Raw genomic sequence first — 20,355 nt, 5'->3', positions numbered from 1 at the left:
TCCCATATCTCTCCTCTTTTGTCTCTCCTTTACTGGAAGGGGCAGGGGCTGGGGTGTGGCTTGTTTGGAGTTTAATTTCCTGCTGGTGTTAAAATCAGTACATGCTCCAACAGCATTGTCAGGTACCAACATTTCACATCATCTGTTAATACAAAGCAAAGTCTTGATTTCTACACAAAATGAAAGAACTACAGTAGGTTTCCAAAATATACCTGTCACAGAAATGGGAACAGGGAAACAATTGTATTTTAAAGGATTCTGTACAGAGTTACAGAAATATATTTTTATATACAGAAAAATATTTTTAGCTATTTTCAAAACAAAGGAAATTTTATTAAGTGCTTAAGACTATTCTCAGCAACAAAACTGAAATCCTGGACCTTGGAGTGGCTTACGCTTGGATGAGCATACCACAATTACTGTTGTGCTGTAATACTGGAAGGAAATGTACATTTAACAGAACTACCACCTCCAGGACATAACAGCACCACCAAAGTGTGTCATATTTTCAGTATTCTTAAATGATTTTATCCAAGCAGAATGCGCCAATGAGCAAAACTCACACGCTTGGGACAGACATTTTTTTCTCTGTTAAAACAGGTCTTGCTTTTGCCAGACTTCACATGGAGTCTGGAAAGTCACAGGGAACTCAATTCATTCCACTGTGGCCATTCCACATTCCAGTCACCCAGAGGCACACGTACCTGCATCTGAGTGAGGCTCTCCTCCATCACTGCCTTGGGTTTTCAGGTAAGGAACATAAGGAAAAGATCATCTGATAAAGTAAAGTGAAATTAAACAGAATCCACAATTCTTTTTTCCTGCATCTATTGAACAGAAAAATGAAGATATAAACAAACTAACCCTGCAGTTTTGTGAAAACACATCCTATGTTGAGTTTTCCTTGCATCACCCACTCAGGGCAGCTAGGCTACAGACCAGTAATCTGCAGGAGGGAGGCAGGGGATCCTCTCTGCTTAAGTGTTTCTACTGTCTTCTGGAGCTGTTGGGAGCAGAGATTTCCATGGATTGGACGCAGCTGTGGTACAGTTGTCACCTGAACAGGGAAGGCTTCCTGGAGGGCTAGAGGCAGGTGCCCTGGTGCACACATGGAAGTGAGCTAAGAGGACTCAACGAGGTGTCTTCAGTGCCAGATGCTACTGCCTTTATATTTTTTTTAGGAACATCATTCAACTTATTACTACCCAAACATTAATCACCTTGAACTGCAGGGCTTAGTGAAAACCCCTACCAAATGGCCAATTCTGATCTCTCTTCAGAGTCAGAGAGTGCTCTGGTTCCAGTTTTGTCTGTTCCCACGTACCCACTATACCATACTACCAGATACAGCTATTCCATATTCCACAGGGAATTAAGGAGCTGAATTTAAGGAGTTCTGAAAAACACAACCAATCATCCCATAGCAGAGTTATAATTAAATTACCAGATAGAAGCAAACACTGTTGGACAGCTTAGAAAAACATGTTTTCTATTTATTTAAAAATAAGTTTGTAGTTACTACATTGCAGTGACAGTAATTCTTACACATACATTCTAGTTTGTATAAAAGGATTCAAAGTATTATGCATCAAAACTAACATAGAAAGTGTCCACATAACAGTAAAGAAATTTCCAATCCATATGTACAAAAAGAAAGGGCACTGTTATCCTGGTGAGATACTTCAGGTTATATATAACATGATAATCTAGATTTCTGGAAGGAAAAAAGCCTTGATAAAGCTAAAGAATTATAGTTTTCAAAACTGTTACTCATTACATACAACAGATTTGTGTTTTACATAATTCTGTACAAAATAAGTGTAATTTTTAATCTGAAAATCTGTCAGTTTTAAAATTAACCTTTCCAGGTAATTTACTTGAAGTTGAGCTCCATTCTATACATTTTGAAACATTATGACAGAATTTAATTCACGCATGATTATTATCCAGTTGTCCACCACACTTCTGCAGTTTTAGTATGGTCCAAAAATGTAACTTCTGTATGGTCTCAATGCATTAGCAAACCAACCTGCACAGCTGTAAGCACAAAACAGTACATGTACATCACACAGTACATGACAGGTACTTCTATTTCTTTCTACTCCTAATTTGTGTGACCTCATTCTTTGTTCTTTCAGTGTAGAAATTCATAGTATAGTACTACTTTCCCTCCCTAAAATGTTATTGTTTGTATTAATTGAAGTGAATTTCCTGATGTATTTATCTGCATTAAAAAGGACCCAAATGACTACTTGTCTCACTACATATCTCCTAAAAGCTAAATTTATTCACCCTTATTTTATTGCAGCATATAAGGTTTCTTTCTAGAGTGCCTTGAGGCTGTTAGAACCTTGGGAAAAGCGGGGGGAGGTGGTGAGGGGGAAGCAGCTAATCACCTTTTTCTGCAATTTAAGATGTCTTTTAATCTGGTTTCCTGGCATGTTTCCTTCTCTAACACACTGTAAAAGTGGCATGGCGAATTCCCGCATTAAATCCAGCAGAAACACAAGAGCACCTGGAGGTTAGCTCTGGTCTAAAAGCTACCTGCTGATTTCCCCCAGACATCATGGAAAGTCAGCAAGCTGGAGTCAAAATTCAGGAACAAGAAGCTACATAAGCTGTCAATGCCAGATTTGTTATTTGAAACACATTGTCAAGCCTTGACCAGATTTATGAAATGTAATACACTTTCCTCTGCATACAAACAAATAAGTATATACAGTAATTTACAGCAGAAAAATAACAGCCCTTTTATCAGTTGAATATCTAGGTCCCCTTGGAAACCAAACTGTTACAAGAACTTCAGGGATAAAAGAAAATATATACTCATTTTACACAGTTCATTTGTCTTCATTTAGGTCATAAACAGAAAATGAGCTTTTGCTGTTTCTAGGTGAGGTTTCAAAACCCTCTACCTTTTCTATCACAGCACTGTAGCAGAGTTATAATTAAAAGATTTTATAACACTGTTAAAAAAGGCAAAAAGAAAAACCTTTGACAATCTACTGTCAACAAAAATATACTAGTTAGAATAAGGTAAGGACTCGGGACACAGTGTAAATATTGTGGTATGGGTATATTTTAATTGACCAGTGAAGTTAAAATTACCTCAGCAAGATTCACATGCTACAAATAAAATGTGAATGTTGATGAAAGTGAGCTTAAAAACCTCTCACCTCCAATCTACTACATAAATACAGAGTGAAAGGGGTCCCATCCAGTTAAGCCTATTGCTTTTATAGAACCAATCAACTATTTAACATGTGCCTAAATTCAAATTACACACTAAAGAATTTACTTGTAGTCCTCAATCCAGCAAATGTGAGCAAAAGATTTAAAAATGTGGTGCAAAAATCCTAACAAGTTTGAAATTACTGAATGGACAGACTGTTTTTTGTGTTGCATGTAGTCCTTTTTTTGGTAAGACAAAAGCCTCTGGCACAGAATTGGTACTTAAAAATATTTGTACAGCAGTACAGTGAATAAACTGTCTCTACACTACAATTTATTTTTGAATAGATATTAATATCTATACGTGCTGCATCAGGGTCCTTCATCAATTAATAGCTTTACAGATATTAAGCCATAGTAATATTTAACTCAACCAACTCAACCTCACAAGTCTATCAACAAACTGACCACAGGTACAAACCGGACACTGTACAAATAAACATCTGTAAATCTTTATCACAGCAGTCGAATCACTGGAGGAAGACATTTCTCTGTGAAGTTGGATCCCTGGTCACTGCGCAGTGACAAAGAGCTCTGGTTCAATATTGACAATAATAATGAACGCTACAGTGGTAAGATTTCAGTTCAGTTCCCAGAGAACAAACTAACAACAGAAACAGAGTGGTAGAGTTGTTAAGTATGTAGGCACAGGCACAATGATTCCTGTTAAACATTTAGAGCACACTTATGACAGAAGCAGAAGTATTTCCTCACTGGCAGTTAACACACTGTTATCCAGATACCACTCAACAGCAAATACCAATTTTAACGTTTCCCAGTATAGCATAGAAGTACCAGAACAGTATCCTCATATCCATGTCAAATATAAACAAATTTAATGAATAAAACTGAGTTAATTGCTGCCAGATCATTTGCATGTATGTGGCCATGAAGCTATGTTATTTACAATGCAAATGTAAAACAATCACATGAGGTTTTGATACTCCATTTTCTGAACCAGTTGTTAGGTACTTGAGATGGCATTATAAAACATGCATAACTATAGATCTTAAATTATTTCAGAACACTGATCAATAGTTTATTGCTCACATTTAAAAATCTAAGACTCTGTAATCAAAAGCTCTTTTTCTGTATTGATACAGTAACTCACAACCACCTCAAATAATAAATTTTTCCCCAACCAAAATACAGTCTGATGGTAACTAAAGTCTCATAAATAAAGTTTGCAACCTAGTGAAATTAAATTATAGAAAATATAAATTTTAAATAAATCTGGCATTAATTTCTAATAAATGTTAAGCGTTGCTTCTATAAAAAATTGACCCAAATTATCCACAGTTTATTTTTAAAGGAAAAACATTAATGTGTCTAATAAGAATCAAAAAGTTACTGGCTAAAGTCACCGATATTACTGGGTGGGAAGCAGTACCCATGTTCTGCAGGTAAGGCCTTCTACCCTTGTAAAATTAAAATGTACACTCCTCTCCCTGCTGTTAAGGGAACACAGATTACTTCAGTCTCCAAAACTTACACACAAGGTATTTTTGATATATAAATATATACATAAACATGCCATATAAAACATTATTACAAACGGAGTAAATACAGAAGATGAATTTTAGATATAATCTATTTTATATATTACAATGCAGATAACATCAGGAAATTACACATTTTCAAATGATTGCCTTCATCAGTGAGATTAGACAAAATTAACAAGTAGGATCAATCATGTTTGAATGGAGAAGCTGTATTGCAACTGTACAAACATAGCTTGTTATCTTACCACGTTTAGTGACTCCATTTTAATCAGATGATAAAGAAATACTTGTTAGAACAAAAAAATACACCAGCAAATCAAATACAAACTAATCCCTGGCCCCCAAATTCAAATCCATAACAATTCAAAGAGGATCTGGAAAATATCTCAGCCATTTTTTGTAGCAAAATGAACTACCTAAAACTAGGTATGGTGAATACTCATCTGCTACCCACAGTAGCCTATTTATATTACTCTTGGTGGAAAATACCAATATTCTTTCTTCAAACTTTTAGGCTCTTTTTTTTGTAAGAAAATAAAGAGTGAAGAATCAGGCCTCAAATACATATACAGAATCTGTGCAAATTTAAGATCTTAATTCTGCATGTCTTCCCTTCCAGACATTGCAGAGGATGTGTAAAAACAAAAAAAGTATAACCAGAAAATTTTGGTTACATTTTTGTACCATACCAGATCTCAGTAAATACCACTACTTATGTATTTTTTTCCTTGAAACTGGACAATACTTTTTTTAAGTGATAGAAAATGGTATTAAGGTTTGTTTGTAAAGGTATAAAATAACTAAATGTACCATAAACAAATAAATAACTGCTTTTCTTTTCCAGAGCAGTACATATAACAATACATTCCCCCTAAGTCATATAGTTATCATTTACAATAGACAACTTAATTTTAGTAAGGATGCGAGAAATAATAGAATACAAGGCACAATCATTAAATGGAATTTTTCTTTAGGGTGTATATTGACATATGTCAGCGTGATATACCATAAAAAGTGCAGAAAAACACAATGTGCAATGAGACCACTGTATAAAACATGATTGCATAAAAAGTGATTTGGCCTTTTAACCCTAATAATTGAAAATAACCAATCTTCCCCTTAAAATTAAACTATAAAGTATGACATTTACAATTTTCAATTCTAGTGCTATCTAAAAAATCCTGAAAAAAATTTATACCTGGGTAATATTTTAGACATATGTGTTTATGTATATATTAATATATACACATACACTATTCTTTGTAGGTCATTTCAGCCTCTTAAGCATGTCTAAAGTTGTAGAAACAACAATCAATCTGGATCAGAAAGTAAACATCATAATTCCATACCTGTCCTGTAATTTCCTTGAATCCTTTAACCAATTATACATTTAGACTAAAACATCTCTGTCAAAGGACCCCACCAGTGCATTATTTTCTACCAGAAGTACCAAAAAGGATACATTTCAGAACAATGTTAACAACTTACTATTTAAAACAAGACACAGCTTTTATCACTGCAAATGGTATGCTGTACTGACACTCAAAAAGAAAAAAAGGTTTTCCACTGCACTGATTCTCAGTCTTTGGCACAATAAACAGAGATTAGTGATTGATACAAGAATCAAGGTCTGAAAAATTAGACATTAGTCAAACTTTTTCCAATGTGGATATATATATTTGTGATTACATTTTTGCTATGTTTGGCAGAACTTGGATAAACAATGGCCTGTGCTAGGCTTCTTTTGCAGCTGAACATTCCATCACAACTGAAATTAAACTTTTTCAGATTAGCAAAGTTTGGTATTTTATTATTTAATAGAAATGCAAGTGAATTTACTGCCACTTTTTGCCAAAGTCTGCCTTCCTAGGCGACTTGACTTTACAATCCAAGTGTACCTTGCTTGGTCAAAAATAGATTTCTGTTTTCAATTTGTGGCAATTAAAAGTTCTATTACCTTTTTTCAGTTGTGTAGAGATATTACATACTACTTGAGCAGAGTAGCTCTGAACTCCGTACGTCAGTCAGAAATTGCTTCAATTATTTTCAACTGTGAACAAAATGACTGTTGAAATGTATAACCTATTTGGAGGGTAATAAATAGCAAAAGTTTAAAATATATATTTCTTTCAAAGAATGTTCTTTCAGTTTATCATTTTGCTAAATTTTTCTCCTCAAATCAGAACATACTCTTCTAACCCATAATAGCAGCAGGGAAGCAGAAGTCTGTTCTGCTGTTCCTTAACTGTACCTGCTTCATAGCATTCTGAAGTAAAACCCTTGGTAAAAATTACCAACCAATTAAATTAGCTTTTGCTTTTTCAGTCAACTTTCGGACTCTGCCTCTGCTTGAAGTTCCAAAAGTTAAGGAGGTGTCTTCAAACAATAGCTGCCTTTGCTCTTCCTCAGAGTCATCTTCATTGTAAAAGGCTGTCCTCCTACCCTGGTTTCTAGTTCTCATGTGAGGTTCAGAATCTTTAAGCTCTTCAGAACCCTCCTCCATAGGCTCGTGTGTCTTTTTCCTCCTGCTTCTCGTTTGCATTTTCACATTTGCAGGAGCTAAGAGGTCTGAGCCTGGCTGGCGGCTCTTTATCTTCCTTTTTGGCTTTCTACCCCCTCGGCCTTTTCTTTGTAACAAGTCTTCCTTCACATTATTTTCAGAAAGAGAATTGCATGCAGTAGAAACAGAGGCTTCCTCTGGTATATCCCTTGTGGTCTGGATTGTATTCTGCTCTGCAACCTTTTGCTGTTCAACAATTTGTAGCTTTTTTGGTTTCCTGCCTCTTTTCTTGTGCACCACCACTTCACAGCTACTGTTATTAGTCTCCACCTTGGGCTTCCGTCCAGGACCTCTTTTAACTGGAGGTTTCAAAGGCTGTCCTCCATGTCCATTCACCTGAATGCTTCCTGATGCCAAAGCATTGTTCTTGCAATCTGCTGTAAAGAAATGGTACAGAAATGTACACGTCACAAAACAGATTTGCATTTACATTCATTTTCACACTGCCTTAATAAAACTCTTACTAAAATATCTGAATGGATTCACAGTGATTGCCAATCTGTCAAAATCTAAGAAACCCAAAGTTGAGCTCAGAGAGGTTCATTCTACAATGGAATGAGGATTAACTTCTAGTTGGATTTAGCATGTGGTAGCTGCAAGGAAAAAAACCCCAAGAAACAAAAAAAGCCAGGAAAAATGCGGGAGGGGGAGGGGGGGAAAGAAGGGAAAAATGGGAAGAGCTGAAGGGTTTTTCTCAAATGATACAACACCAGTGGGCAGAACTTCTATTTTGTATCTGCAACAGCAAAAGGTTGCTCAAGAAGCATTGGGAATGGTGCAAGGATCAGGAATGCTTCACAGTAAGTCATCTCTGGAGAAATAAAGATTTTCTTTCAACCTGAGGTACCATCTTTTGTATCAAATTTGTACAGATTTCTCACACTAGCAGACAGCAGAATGTACTTGCTTGGAGACTTTTACAGGGTATGAGTTTTCATTATGTGAGGGGTAATCAATTTTCTCAGCGGGGCACGTCACTGGACCTTTTAGAAAGATGTTCTGACACCACAGCCTTGCCTAAAATATGGCCAAGAACAGGCTCATAGCCAGCATGGTAGTTCCTGCAGCCCTTTCATGAAACACCTACACACAGCTTCTGCTGTGTTTGAACGTGCACCATCATGCACTAAAAGCACAGGCCTCCTCTGTCCTATGAGTGGATGTAAGGAGACAGGACCATGTCAACAACACTCAGAAATCCCTGACATCCCATCCTGTAACAGCTGCATATTTAGCCATGCAATATGGGAACAGCTGGGGCCCTTGTGAGAAAGCTTACAAGCAACGGACAGATGATTTCACTTATCAGATCAAGAGCTACTTTTTCAGAAGCATGGATGAGTAAGAAAGAATTCCTTGGGGAGAGGACTACAAGGAGTAGGCAGATTAATTAGATGGGACTCAATCTGCAGACTACTGTGTCCCCATTTTCAGAGAAAAGATGTTTAGTGGATCTACCTGCTTAAACCATCTTATGAACATTTCAAAGCTCCTTCTTAAACAGGAAAGCTTTCTGACTAGGAGATCCTATTTCAACCTCCACAGAAGCTTTGAATTTTAAGGTATTCTGACATCAAAAGACCAATCAAGTTCACTCAAGAGATTTCATGAACTAGGTCCAAGCAGGTCATTCAAATATACTAAATAAAAGCAGTAAACACTGCATAGGTTTTTTTGCTGTGCCAAAAAATGAAAGAATGAATTTACAGCTGGGGTCTTCTGATCCTTATGCTTGCTGCTGCACAGAATGTCATCACACTCAGTGTTACAGACCCAAATATAACCCACAGAAGTTTTATGTGATTAAACACACAGGATTTAGAAACTTTTAACATGACATTTGTAATAATTTAAATTAAGGTATTTGGAAAAGTAAATAATTCCAATTTCAATTGAGATGCTAACATTTCAAAATCATCTAAACAACAGTTATCACACCATGGAAATGGTGTTAAGAGTGGTCAAAACCTTGCTAATTCATCAAGAAGGAAACTAATGATGACTGAGTTGTTTTGTTAGATTTCCCTATTCTGTTAAATCATAATGCATTCTAATTTCCCCAAATTACCACAACGTAAGTACAACACTACAGTCACTACATCAATAACTCTGAGGGTGGGGAGGAAGTTCCAGAGAAATTTGGTACCTTGTGGATTAACAGTGGAAGATTTTACTTTGCGCTTGATTTGCTTCTCTTTCTCAGGATTTTCTTTTGTGGAGTTATTCCTAGTGTTATGACTGTAATCAGATGGGGAAGGGTTTGATAAAATATTCTGGTTCTTGGAATGTTTGGTTGAATTCTCCAGTACTAGAAGGACAAAAAGAAAAAAAAAATATCAACTTAAGTAGTTTTTACTACATTCAATCCTGTTGGGCTAAAATGGAAGTCATGTTCTACTACAAAAAATTTGACTCTGTGGTCCAAAAGGGAGAAAGCTTCCTACATAAAATGACACAGCCTAACTTGTTCAATTTTCCTCTGAAGAGCCTCAAAGGCCCATCAGTTTGAAAACAGAACCAGTCTTAATGGAGACAAATATACTAGATTTCCAAAGAGCCAGTTTTATCTTCAAAAACATTCATGGCTTAATTCATAGAAAACCAAAACCAAAAGCACCCCAACTTGCCTGACTTTCCTGACCCTGCAGTAGTATTAGGCTTTGCAATTAAAGGCTTTATAGTTAAAGGCTTTGCTCCTGAAGAGGTGGAAGGTTGCTCTGTGACAGCCATGTCCGTTATCCCCCTGTTGCTCCGAGTGCGCACGAGGGAGGCGGCCTCGGCGGCCCTTCCGTTCATCTGAGGCGGAGCGTGTCGCGGTGCTGTCGACCGTGCAGGTGCAGAAGATGATGAAGTGGCAGAAGTTTCTGCCTTCAGCTGAGGTTTTATTAATCTCCTCTTCCTTTCAGGGCTGCAAAAGGAGTAACAATTTGTATCCTGGATGACCATCTCATCATTTTACAGGAATAAATAAAATTAAATGCTAGTGTCTGAGATTGTGGGAGTAAAACAATCACCTCTGCATGAAGTATGTTAAAAATATGGCATTTACTGTGGAAATTCATGTAAGTTGTGAGCTTCTGGAAAGTGAATCTTTACAATAAATACTATAGTTATATGATAAAGCATGATGCCATCACTATCCTAACGATGCTGTTTTACTGTACACATTTAGCAGTTATTTGAATTTTAAGCACTTACACTAGGATAGCTCTAAGTAAAGTTTAAAACTCTTCCACATCATAGGGACTTGCATGTCAAAGCTACCATTCTGCAATATAGGGAATAGTAAAGGAAGTATTAAGAAAAAAACACACTAAGTTTTATTGTTTAGGTATGTCAAAATTTCACAGCATTTCATGAATACTGTAAAGGAATTCATGTACCTGGATGCAACACTACTGGAAACTGAGCTGCTTCTACTTCTTTTTTTCCTTCGTTTCTTTATTGTATTTCTTTTATGAAAGCGTAGGGCAGATTTATAATCTGATAAAATAGAACTTATGTGTTCTTCAAAGAAAGCAGAAAGGCGCAAGCTCATGCTGTAGATCTGAAAAGGAAAAGCCAGTAAACAAGTTTGATACTTTTCCAAAGTGTCCCTTTACTTATTTATCACTAAACAACAGCTAGAAAAGTAAAAAGTTTTTTATATAGAAATGTTTTAGGGAAATTTACCATCTGCCTCAATAAATATATGCTAACCCATGTGTAGATTTGCTTTAACAATTTTCATGATTTTGAAAAGTGTATCACAACTGAAGATGACACAGAAAACGAAGAATTGGAAAAACAAGTCTTTCAATTGCCTTTCTAGACTGTATCCCTTTCTAGTTTCAACAGAAATCACAAAGAGAGATCCTTAAGGTAATTTTGCTGTATCATACCTAGGGTCAAGAAATCTTATTTTCTGCTCTATTAGCTTGTATCCTTATATCCTATATTTGAACACTCTATTCCTTTTATAGATGAATTGATACCACAAGTAAGTTGGCTGCAAGAGGTACAATAAATGTATTGGAATTATGTAGGTGCACTTTTTTTTTCCTATCTCTAGACTTGGATGATTTACAGCAACTCCCAAATTCAGTTTAGATCATAAGTAATTATTTGAGCACAGCTGCTATTCTGGAAACAGAATTAGTGACCTGTACTTTGAGGAGACACAGCACCTTGAATGAAAGACAAAGACAATATTGAACCAGTGCCTACTTAATGCCACACCAAACCATCTGAGCACCAGACTCAACAGGTTTGACTGCAAATTCTGCATGTGTGACTGGTGATAGCATGCAAAGGAATGTGAGTCTGATGTGCTAAGCAAAAAACAAGCTGATGACTTTAGGTTTACTGATCAAGAAAGCATCAGTGACATCAGTTTACGGTTCAAATAAGCATCAGTGACATAAAGTAAGATGCTAAAAATATAAGTGCATGACATAGTATAAACATGACATTCAACTACATATTGCATGCACTGAAAGCACATAGGTTCTAGAATATTAAAACTCTTGACATTAGAACCTTCCACTTCCGAGTAAAACAAAAAAGACAAATTTATTACTATATCTGTGTGTTTGGATGAAACATGAAAGAAATGAAAATGTCAAAAGAATCTATAAAACCACACAAAGCTAAAGATAATGTCAGGTATGATGAGGTCAAGGAGAGAAAGAAAAACCACAAAAGAATCCAGACCTGCCCCAAAAGCCCTGCCATTTGCTGCAACTGAACAGAGTAATTCTTTTATAGGTTATGGCAGCCTCAACAGAGAGTGGGCCTGTCTGCTACTGACTGGAGAGTAATCACTGATCCTGCTAGTTACCTACTAAGAAATTTGTGCCCAAGTCTTAAAACAATGAAGTCCTAATGATTAACTTGCTATTTAGAACAGCCCAACATAAAAGCTGTTAATAATTCTGCTCTTAAAACCTAACACACATTAGTAGAAGAAAAGCTACACCGAAGCCTTGAACCCATGTAAATATGCATCCATGGTTTAACTGCTATCAGACACTGCACCTACTACTAGCAGGACATCTCAGTACAAAGAGCTTTGTAAGCTGACACTTTGTGTAAACTGTCCTGTTTCCCAGAAGTCCTAAGAGCTTCATTACAATCCTAGTGCACAGTAGTGAACAGCAGAGAATTTCAACATCCTCATCTGTCTATACCTGCATATTTCAGTTTGGGGCAACCTTCAAAGTAGAGAGGCTCCCGGGGTATTTCTTATGAAAATCTGGTTTCTTCCCCAAAATACTGGTTAAATTTCACTATTTTACTCATAATCCTGCTTCTATAGAACTTTTTTTCCACGTGCTTTTCCATTTAGACCCACTTTCTAATATTTACTTTTGAAACACACATGCAGAACATCAGAACTTTTGATATTTAAAAAGCACACATTCCTTTCTCTTCAAATACAAAGCTGTAATATTTTCTCAGAAATATTAATATTTTAAGATCAGAAATAATGAAACTTGTTTTTTAAAAGCAATCAAATTACACTGTCTCTCTGCTTTTACAGTCCTATATTTTTCAGAGATAAATGTTCTTTCAAACAACAACAATGAAAAGCAATAAAATCTTACCCTTGATCTTTTACTTGGTGTATAGGCCTTGGAATTGCTGAAAATTAGTCTCACATCTTTACATAACTCCATTGGTGACTCGTAGTTGCCAGCTTCCAGTGTTTCTCTAACAGTAGCAAAGTCCATAGGAGTGTCAATAATATCTCTATAATCCTGTTTGGAAATAGCAAAGCAATTTATTACAGTTTTTCTCCCAAGCCTGAATATCTAATTTTCATTAGGATGAGTTTGATAAACCTGTTTAAGCAAAATGTCCTCTTTGAATAGGTATGGAAGACTGCTGAAGATATTTTCCCCCTTTCCACTAATATACAACATAACTCCCTTACAGACATACTCAGCAGGGTCAAGGTTAGAAGTTAACTGATAGATTATTTAATTCATTTTATAAACCTATTTACTGAAATGCAGAGCTCAGAATTTGGTGTCCTAAGGGTTGCATTACTGATACACTGACATGAAGATAACAGTGATATGAAAGTGTGACTACAAGCCTTCTGGGCAGCTTAGAAGCTCAAACTTAGGACTAAGACTAATACTGTTCTCACATATTAGCTTTAAAATGTGAAGTTTGAATACTTGAGCCTGATCAGAGGCTTATCACATCCTTTCTGAAACCTGAGCAGTTTCCTAAATGGAGACCCAAAAATCTATGAATGTAATGAAGTATCAAAAACTCCACAGGCTTAGGCAGGACCCAAGTCAAGCCAATGACAGAGATTTTTTTCCCAGACAATGGAAGAAACAGAGACATGTTCACACAAGGAAAAGCTTAAATACCAAATTTAACCAACAAGTTTTAGTTAATCTGTGAGAGCAAACAGAAGCTACAGGAGTGCCTCTGCATGTTAAACAGGCTTGTGACACCAGGGACCAGTGTGTTTCATGCCTAAGCCTAGCAGAGTGCTCTCTATCAGCTCATTTGAGGATCTCAGATATATAGGGCTACTTGCAGTTGGCCACAGCATAAAGTTTAGGTTACATAAAAAATAATGGTACCCAGCAGCTGCAGAAGTACCAAGACAGATCTACTAGTGATGTCTGAAAAAGAAGCATTTCTTTTCTCTAATTGAGACAGTTAATTTTGCCCAAGTTAATCACTCTAGAATAATATTTTACAGAATTTAAGATACAGTAGAAGGAAAGCAAGCAAAATATTTGCTTTATTACTCCAAGTTTTCATATAATCTTACTTTTAGTTTTTATACTCTGAAATGAAACCAATGATCCTTGACAACACATCACATGCAGCAACCAAATATATGCATTTCATATATATGACCATTTTTCAGTCAGGAAAGGAGAGACATCTTAATTGCAAAAGCTGTCATTTACTTTAAAAGCTGTAATCTATTTAATAACATAAGCATCCCTGAATATAAAATATTTTCCAACAAAAGTATGAGAGAGCAGAGAAGTATTATTTGTTTAGAAATTCATTGAAAAAAAACAGTAAACATTATTTTAAAAGTGACAATGAAGTGCTGAAAAGAATTCTGTCACTACAGCTGCCTGAAGTTTCAATTGAGCTAAAGAAATGGTCAAAGTTAAAAAAAAACCAAACCAACCCACCACTTAACAACTGGATTATAACCAGTCATCTTGTTCTAAAATACTCACTGGATACTCAAGAAGATCCACTGGTTGTCGAAATGGTTCAGAGTCCTCACACTGAAAAATGAGATTGAGCAGCTCCTGGCATTGCTTCTTCCATGACTGAATGTCATATGACTGAGCCCTGTTACGCAGCCGCCGCTTTGGCTGATGGTCCTGAAATGACAATATTGCCCGGTGTACATTAAATAAACTAGCTGCTTTTACAAAATCAATGGGACAGTTACCCCACAGGATATAAATGAATTCACAACATGCAGCAGCAGAGACAGAAATACTTTTACATTGAACAGTTCAGTAGAACAACATATCACAAAGTTCAAAACTTTCAAAATGCTGACATTACACAATACTAGAAATAGTCAGTTTTACATTCCATTATTTACAAATACAATATAAACAAGGCAATTTCAGCAATGTAGCACTAAAAATATAAATTAAAAAATTTTAAAACATTTACCTTTCTTTTTCTAGTGGAAGTCCCCGGCACATTTGTGTCTTTCTCTTCTTCCTTTGAGCAAGATAATGAGTCGCATAAAAAGGTTAAAAAATATAAGCATATATGAGTAGGTGAGTTTTTTTATATTCTAAACTTATAATTTGAGTCTTTACAGTCCTACCTACAGTCCTACATCCTTCTGAGAAGCATTTCATATGACAGTCAATTTTGAGAACCTCTCAGAAATCTAAGCAGCATCCTCCAGCAAACTATTAAAGCTCTCTGCACTAAAGGAAGAGAGGAGGCTGGATTTTCACCCAGTTTCCCAGCTGACAAGAAGAAATGTTGTACTGACAGAAAAGTACACTCCACTTCCCAGCAGTGACTGAAAGCAGTACTTTGGTCAGTACAGGACAGACAGCAGTCTGGTTTCTCCAGTGTATCAATGCCAATGCCCAGGACACAACCACTTACCTCATCAGAGTCAGACAACACTTTCTTCTTCATTGCGTTGTATAATGGAATTATGTCATAGCAGCTCTGGTCTCTGTAAAAAGAAACAGAAGCTAACATTTATTTTCTATCACCTGTGGAAACAACTGTAATTTGCTTAGGAAAAGCAAAATATTTATGAAGCCATCTCCGAATAAATTGAGAATGTGTTTAGTGCTATATGAATACTAAGAGAATTGAAGCAATAAGTCAAGCTAACCACCTGCTCAAAAACTTGTAAAATATAGATCACTTAACAGTGTGAATGTTTTAAAATTAAAAATCATAATCCTTTACCATGCATTTGCCAGCATCAGAAAAATCTAATCCTGTACTATATAAAAGGTTTGAGGCTTGCAGTTTTTTAAGGAGCATTACAGTAAATTTATTGTACAAAAGTGCAATTTAATAATTTTATTTAGCACTCACAATCTATGACATTTGAAATGCACGTATGGAAGGACCAACACTGTTATTGTGTAAACCTGCATAATGAATTTAGCAGAACACGCTGATTCTCAATTCTTGATTAACACCTAAAGCTCCTTAGAAAGGAAAGCTCAAAGGTGTTCTATTATGTAGCAATACAAACCACTGGGAAGAAAAGTGGTTTGTAACACTTTTACCACTTGTAACTGCAAACACTCAGCAACTCCACACGGAATCAGAATCCCTAATACAGGCTACTGCCATTACCACTAGAATAGCTGTGTGTGAGAAAAGGTAAAAAAGATAAACTAACTGCAACACCCACTGCCCATCTTCAGCTCTTTAAGATACTTGGGTGATGTAAGAAACTAAGACATATATTCTCAGAGGCATCGAGATATTTCATTCTCATTAGAACCATGGGCTTTGCTTTCCATTGTCTAGGTCTTCTACCTTACAGTTACAACCATAAAGCCTGGGCTTTACATGAATTGCTAGTTCACTTAAATTAGTATATTCATAGAGTCAAGCTATAGCCCATTATTAAATAAGAATATCCAAGAATATCCACTAATTTAACTAAGCCAATTAAAAACATACACTTTGAAAAACTCTGAGCTACATACACTTTGAAAAACCCTGAGCTGCTTAATTAATCAGAAAAAAAACCATGTAGGACAAAGATGTTAAAGAAAATTAGTAACAGAAAAACCCTTTAGATATGCATCTGTTCCTAATGGTATATACTTCACTAAAACTTTTAATGTCTAAAGTAGTTAAGTGTTTTACATTCTCCAGCAAATATTAGAAATCACAGGCACTAGAGAAATTGAAGATTTATTTATGGACTCAAAGTCCTAGATTTCCAAATACTAAACAGAGTTCTAATGTTTTTTAAGAACACACAAAATAAAAAAGAACTAGATTCAATTTAACATTGACAAGTGAAATCACTAAAAATGTCACAATTTTTGTTAAACTAATGAAGTATCTTGCTGTGTCTGCAAGGTGGAAACGGCAGCGCTCACTGTGTATGAGCAAACCAAGGCTGTGGGCACAGTAACTTCTTACAAACTTCAGCTCTGTAGATGTGTCAACTCAATGAAAAATCTTAAATATTTGTCATTGAGTCTATAGATAATAATAGAATGTTTGAAAGACAGCTACAACTTCAGTTGACTACAAAGCCTTTAATTTTTACTTTGCATGCATATCAAACATAATTTTCAAACCTATTATAAATTGTAGTCTAGATTTCAGATTTATGCTACCATAGCCAGTATTCAACCTCAAAAACAACCAACTTACATTGGTAAGTTAGAACTCCTAACTTACCAATGAATATATCTGTATCTCCATGAAGATCTGTAACTCCATGAACTCAAACCCATTTTAATCATTTAGGAGAAAGTCTCTCAAAATAAAATGCCTTGCCAATATATGCCTTTCCATGTATTACAAAACTTGTTTTGCAAACTTATGAATTCTTTGTTAACATAAGCTCTATTCTTTTCTGCCCCAACAGCAGACAACAGGTTTATTTAAAGTGCAGAACTATCTTACTTTAAAATTCCGATCTAAAAAGGCTCTTGCCTTGATAAGAGATAGGAATAAACAACAGACCTACTAAGCAACTCACTTTATGAAGTGTAGCAGAAGATCTGTGACAAATTTGGCAGATTTGACAATAGGGCTTCCAGGTTCGTTAAATGTGCGAGTATTGTGTTCGATGTACCGCACTTCCCACATTAACGAAGAAAGGCGCCTGTATCAAAACAGTTACAGGAAAGAAAAGGAAAAAGAAATAAGGGCAGCTTCTAGCAATATATATATGAACAGGGGAAAAGACCTTACAGCCCTCTTCTCATTCACCATTGTTTTTCCTTACATCAGAAAATGTGCACATCGGATATGCTGCCCTGAGTGACCAGCAGCAGGCAGCTTCCTCTGGCTTCCCATTCTTATGTTATGTTCTGTGGTAATCTCTACAAATGGCTTTAAGAACATATATTCACTTCAGCTTTTATTTTTCCTTTATGATATATATAACCCATCCTACATAGCCTGTGAACTCAGTTAAGGATTAACAAAATAGTAATAAAAATGTTTTACAGTGTACCTTTTTCTGACAGACAACAATCAGATTTCTCCTGATTTAATAACCTAACTATAGAATGGTCACATTATAAAATATTATGCACAAAAGCAGAATAACTGAAAAAATAGATCCAAATATTAAAAAAAAGGTAAAATAAGAAAATAGTAATGACTGATGGCATAAAAGTTACAGTTTTAAGGTAAACGTCATGAAAAACCACCAAAAATCAAAATTGATCAAAAGTGATCTGAACAATCCACTAAATATAAATATAAATATAAATTACTGCAAAGTGCAACAATATGGTTGCTTATTACCTAACTAGGCCTCAGCAATATTACAAACTAAAAAAGCCCATTTATTTAAGGTGTGTTGATTACCAAAAATAACTGCTTTCTCTTTTGACAATAGAAACAAAATCCAGCAAAAAGTTCTCTCTATCTGACAGCAAAGCAGTGCATTATAGAAGAGAAAGTTGAATTACCTCATATGACACAATAAACAGGGAATTCAATATTGCAATAGAATGATAAAAAACAGAGGTGCTATTTTGAAAATGAAAAAGCAAATCTAGTTTAGAATTCAATCTTCATTTAGCATGTAAAAAGCATAAAAAATTAATTTTGAAATTTGGCCCAAAACAAAATCTATCCATATTTATTCAAAATAAACTAAAGCAACACTGATTTTAAAAATAGAACAAAAACTCAAGGAAACTGAAGTAATTTAGAGAACTATATTCCTATATAGGTAGTTACTAAAAAAAAAGAAACCCACAGCAATTGAAATCACAGTTTAAGAAAATATCAAAACAGTATCAAAAAGTATAAACTTTTTTGTTGCTGTACAACAACTCAGAAGTTCAACTCCAATAATTCAAGAAGTCAGATTCTGTGTAGCTGTTCAAGTGATATAAAAATATTTTTTAAAGCACATCAGGACAAAAAAACCACTTGAGATATTTCTAACATCTCTCTTATTAAATTTTGAAAGTACTTAAAAAATTATTAAGTGGAAACTTTATCCTTTGGACTAAAAGTTACTTTACTAACCCTGTAAATTTGAATCTCACATGGAACAAGTCATTTACATAATCAGGAATTTGAATGCCATGTCATTCTAAAATACATTTTGGAGGTGTTCAATCCTTTGTTGAGTTTTAGGAAATGGAAACCTAGATCAAGAATAGAAGATGAAAGGAAATAAAAGCACAAACCCGTGCCCACCTCCTAGTTTGTATGGCAAGACAGAAAGTTAACAAAAATAAAGCTGCTGGTAGATCACAGCAGAACTGAGAAATGGTCTCACCTGTAAAATCTGCTTTCCAGTCTTTGTTTAATGGTACTGAGGTCTGTGGGATATGCCACAACAGTGCAATACATTGGGTAAGCCTGAAGATCCACTGGTGCCACAAATGGAGAAGCAATATCTAGGTGAAAAAAAACAAGCAAACCACAAAACCCTCAGTGTTATATAACACAAAGTTCCATAGCAGTTTTGAGATTCATCCCCCTGCAACATAAGCTATTTCTTCCTGTTTGACATGCACAGCAGTTTCCCAAAAATAACAGTAACTAAATATTCCAAATGATTACTGATATCCTATTTAGAGTGCTTGCTGAGGTTCTGTTGTACATCCCATTGCTGCAGTGACTGGGTGCCCGTTATGTTATGCATGAAGCACCACACTCCCCAAAGGCATAGCCAAGTGCACATTTGAAATATATGCATTTGAAAAGTATAAAAATTATACACAGATGAAGGCATGCAATTCAGTATCATTATTTACAGCACAGGCTCATTTCATTTCACTTTATATTGCCACTCTCACATCTTTAAACAAAGCAATACATTAAATTCCTGCTATAAAAGCTACAGTGCTATTTCAGCCTCTGTAAGATGTGGGTAAAATCCATGCTCAAAGTAAACAGAAACACTCATTCCTGTCCCTACCTAAAAGCAAGGAAGCCTTCCAAAATCTATCCAATATAGTGCTAGAGGACTGCTGTGTAATTTAATCTGTGCACCTAAACAACCTTGCTTTTTCCCTCCTGTACTTAAAATCATCATGAGGGCTTAGACACATCATTCTAACGTCTTGTATCTCAAGGAAAAAATACTGCAATACAAAATCATAAAATCATCTTTAAAAGTATCAAAAGTCTTTAAAAACAGAAAATATGCTGCTGCTAAAAAGACTGCTCTTCTTCTTAAAGCTGTTTACTTACTCTTCTGAATGTCCTAGCAACTGCTACTTTGTACCAATATGCACCACACCTGCTGTAGCTGAATCCCAAACTGAGTGCTCTACCATACACCATAATGCAATATATAAAATTATTACTCTTAGATGGCACAGCAAAAACAACTCAAATTTCATTTCCTCAGAGTTTTAGGGTTTTTCA

General features: G+C 35.5%; 1 protein-coding gene across 1 annotated transcript in view; it reads right to left on the bottom strand.

Annotated features, from left to right (window-relative positions):
* Nucleotides 1-900: 900 nt before the first annotated feature.
* PHIP (pleckstrin homology domain interacting protein) overlaps nucleotides 901-20,355 on the bottom strand; it is a 109,008-nt gene continuing 89,553 nt past the window's right edge. Inside the window, exons 31-40 of the mRNA XM_054279370.1 lie at nucleotides 19,259-19,379; nucleotides 17,492-17,617; nucleotides 15,406-15,478; nucleotides 14,953-15,003; nucleotides 14,499-14,648; nucleotides 12,879-13,031; nucleotides 10,677-10,840; nucleotides 9,921-10,201; nucleotides 9,440-9,601; nucleotides 901-7,670 (exon numbers count right to left, since the gene is read on the bottom strand). Of these exons, the coding sequence (XP_054135345.1) occupies nucleotides 7,024-7,670; nucleotides 9,440-9,601; nucleotides 9,921-10,201; nucleotides 10,677-10,840; nucleotides 12,879-13,031; nucleotides 14,499-14,648; nucleotides 14,953-15,003; nucleotides 15,406-15,478; nucleotides 17,492-17,617; nucleotides 19,259-19,379 (1,928 nt within the window). The 3' untranslated portion in view covers nucleotides 901-7,023. The remainder of the gene's footprint in view (nucleotides 7,671-9,439; nucleotides 9,602-9,920; nucleotides 10,202-10,676; nucleotides 10,841-12,878; nucleotides 13,032-14,498; nucleotides 14,649-14,952; nucleotides 15,004-15,405; nucleotides 15,479-17,491; nucleotides 17,618-19,258; nucleotides 19,380-20,355) is intronic.

This window comes from Melozone crissalis, unplaced genomic scaffold, assembly GCF_028551555.1.
Source record: "Melozone crissalis strain CALT ecotype California unplaced genomic scaffold, PUWL_Pcris_2 ptg000027l_1, whole genome shotgun sequence".
Classification (NCBI taxonomy): Eukaryota; Metazoa; Chordata; class Aves; order Passeriformes; family Passerellidae; genus Melozone; species Melozone crissalis.
Note: the sequence above shows the minus strand (reverse complement) of the source record. Positions and strands in the feature narration are given on the sequence as shown.